At 65.1% G+C, this 1,364-nt stretch overlaps 1 protein-coding gene across 1 annotated transcript in view; it reads left to right on the top strand.

The window, feature by feature from the left end:
* Positions 1–301: 301 nt before the first annotated feature.
* LOC118159199 (uncharacterized aarF domain-containing protein kinase 5-like) overlaps positions 302–1,364 on the top strand; it is a gene marked incomplete at both ends in the record, with an annotated part of 1,580 nt that continues 517 nt past the window's right edge. The window contains 2 exons of the mRNA XM_035313809.1: positions 302–515; positions 601–692. Of these exons, the coding sequence (XP_035169700.1) occupies positions 302–515; positions 601–692 (306 nt within the window). The remainder of the gene's footprint in view (positions 516–600; positions 693–1,364) is intronic.

Genomic DNA, 1,364 nt, shown 5'->3' with positions numbered 1-1,364 from the left:
GGGACACGGGGGGACATGGGGGACACGGGGACACGGGGACATGGGGACACGGGGACAGGGGGACAAAGAGATGTGGGGACACGGGGACACGAGGGTGTGCAGATGTGAGGAGGTGGGGACACGGACACGGGAATGCAGGGACACGAGGACCTGGGGACACAGGGACACGGGGACATGGGGACACGGGGATGGGGGGACATGGGGGGACAGGGGGACGTGGGGACAGGGGGACACGGGGACGGGGGGACGGGGACACGGGGACAGGGGGACACGGGGACACGGGGACGTGGGGACATGGGGACACAGGGACAGGGGGACAGGGGGATATGGGGACATGGGGACGTGGGGACAGGGGGACGTGGGGACAGGGGGACACGGGGACATGGGGACACATGGGGACACGGGGACGTGGGGACATCCCGCCCCGGTCCCGCAGTGCTGGTGCGGCGCGGCCCCGACGGCAAGGCGCAGCTCGTGCTGCTGGACCACGGCCTCTACGAGTTCCTCAGCGAGAGGTGAGCCCGGGGGGCGCGGGGCCACGCGGTGACGGGGACACCCGGTGACACGCGGGGCCACGCGGTGACACCCGGTGACACGCAGGGACCGCCGCGCGCTGTGCCAGCTGTGGCGAGCCATCGTGCTGCGCGATGACGCCGCCATGCGGAGCCGCTCGGCCGAGCTGGGCGTCAAGGGTGAGGCGTCCCCCGGGCCGCCCGCGGGTGCCCTAATCCCACCCCTCGGGTGCCATAATCCCACCCTTTGGGGCCATAATCCCAAATTTTGGGGCCATAATCCCAAATTTTGGTGCCATAATCCCAATTTTGGGTGCTATAATCCCACCCTTTGATGCCATAATCCCATCCTTCGGGTACCATAATCCCACCCCTTGGGCGCCATAATCCCATCCTTTAGTGCCACAATCCCAGTTTTGGGTTCCCTAATCCCACCCCTTGGGTGCCCTAATCCCACCACTTTAGTGCAGTATGCCCAATTTTGGTGCTATAATCCCACCCCTTGGGTGCCATAATCCCAATTTTGGTGCCCTAATCCCACCCTTTGGTGCCATAATCCCACCCCTCGGGTGCCACAGCCCTGTCCCCCTGCCCTGTGCCTCTCAGGGTGATGCAGCATCCTGCTGGGGTGCTGCAGCTCCCTGGGGTGCCATAATCCCTCCCCGTTGGGTGCTGTAATCCCACCCTGGGGTGCTGCGGGAGGCCATAATCCCCCCATTGGGTGCCATAATCCAACCCTTGGGGGCCGTAATCCCACCCCGGGGTGCCGTGGGATGCCGTAATCCCCAATTTGGGCACGGTAATCACCCCTTTGGGTGCCATAATCCCCCCTTTGGGCACCATAATCCCCCC

Source organism: Oxyura jamaicensis, unplaced genomic scaffold, assembly GCF_011077185.1.
Source record: "Oxyura jamaicensis isolate SHBP4307 breed ruddy duck unplaced genomic scaffold, BPBGC_Ojam_1.0 oxyUn_random_OJ68655, whole genome shotgun sequence".
Taxonomy (NCBI): Eukaryota; Metazoa; Chordata; class Aves; order Anseriformes; family Anatidae; genus Oxyura; species Oxyura jamaicensis.
Note: the sequence above shows the minus strand (reverse complement) of the source record. Positions and strands in the feature narration are given on the sequence as shown.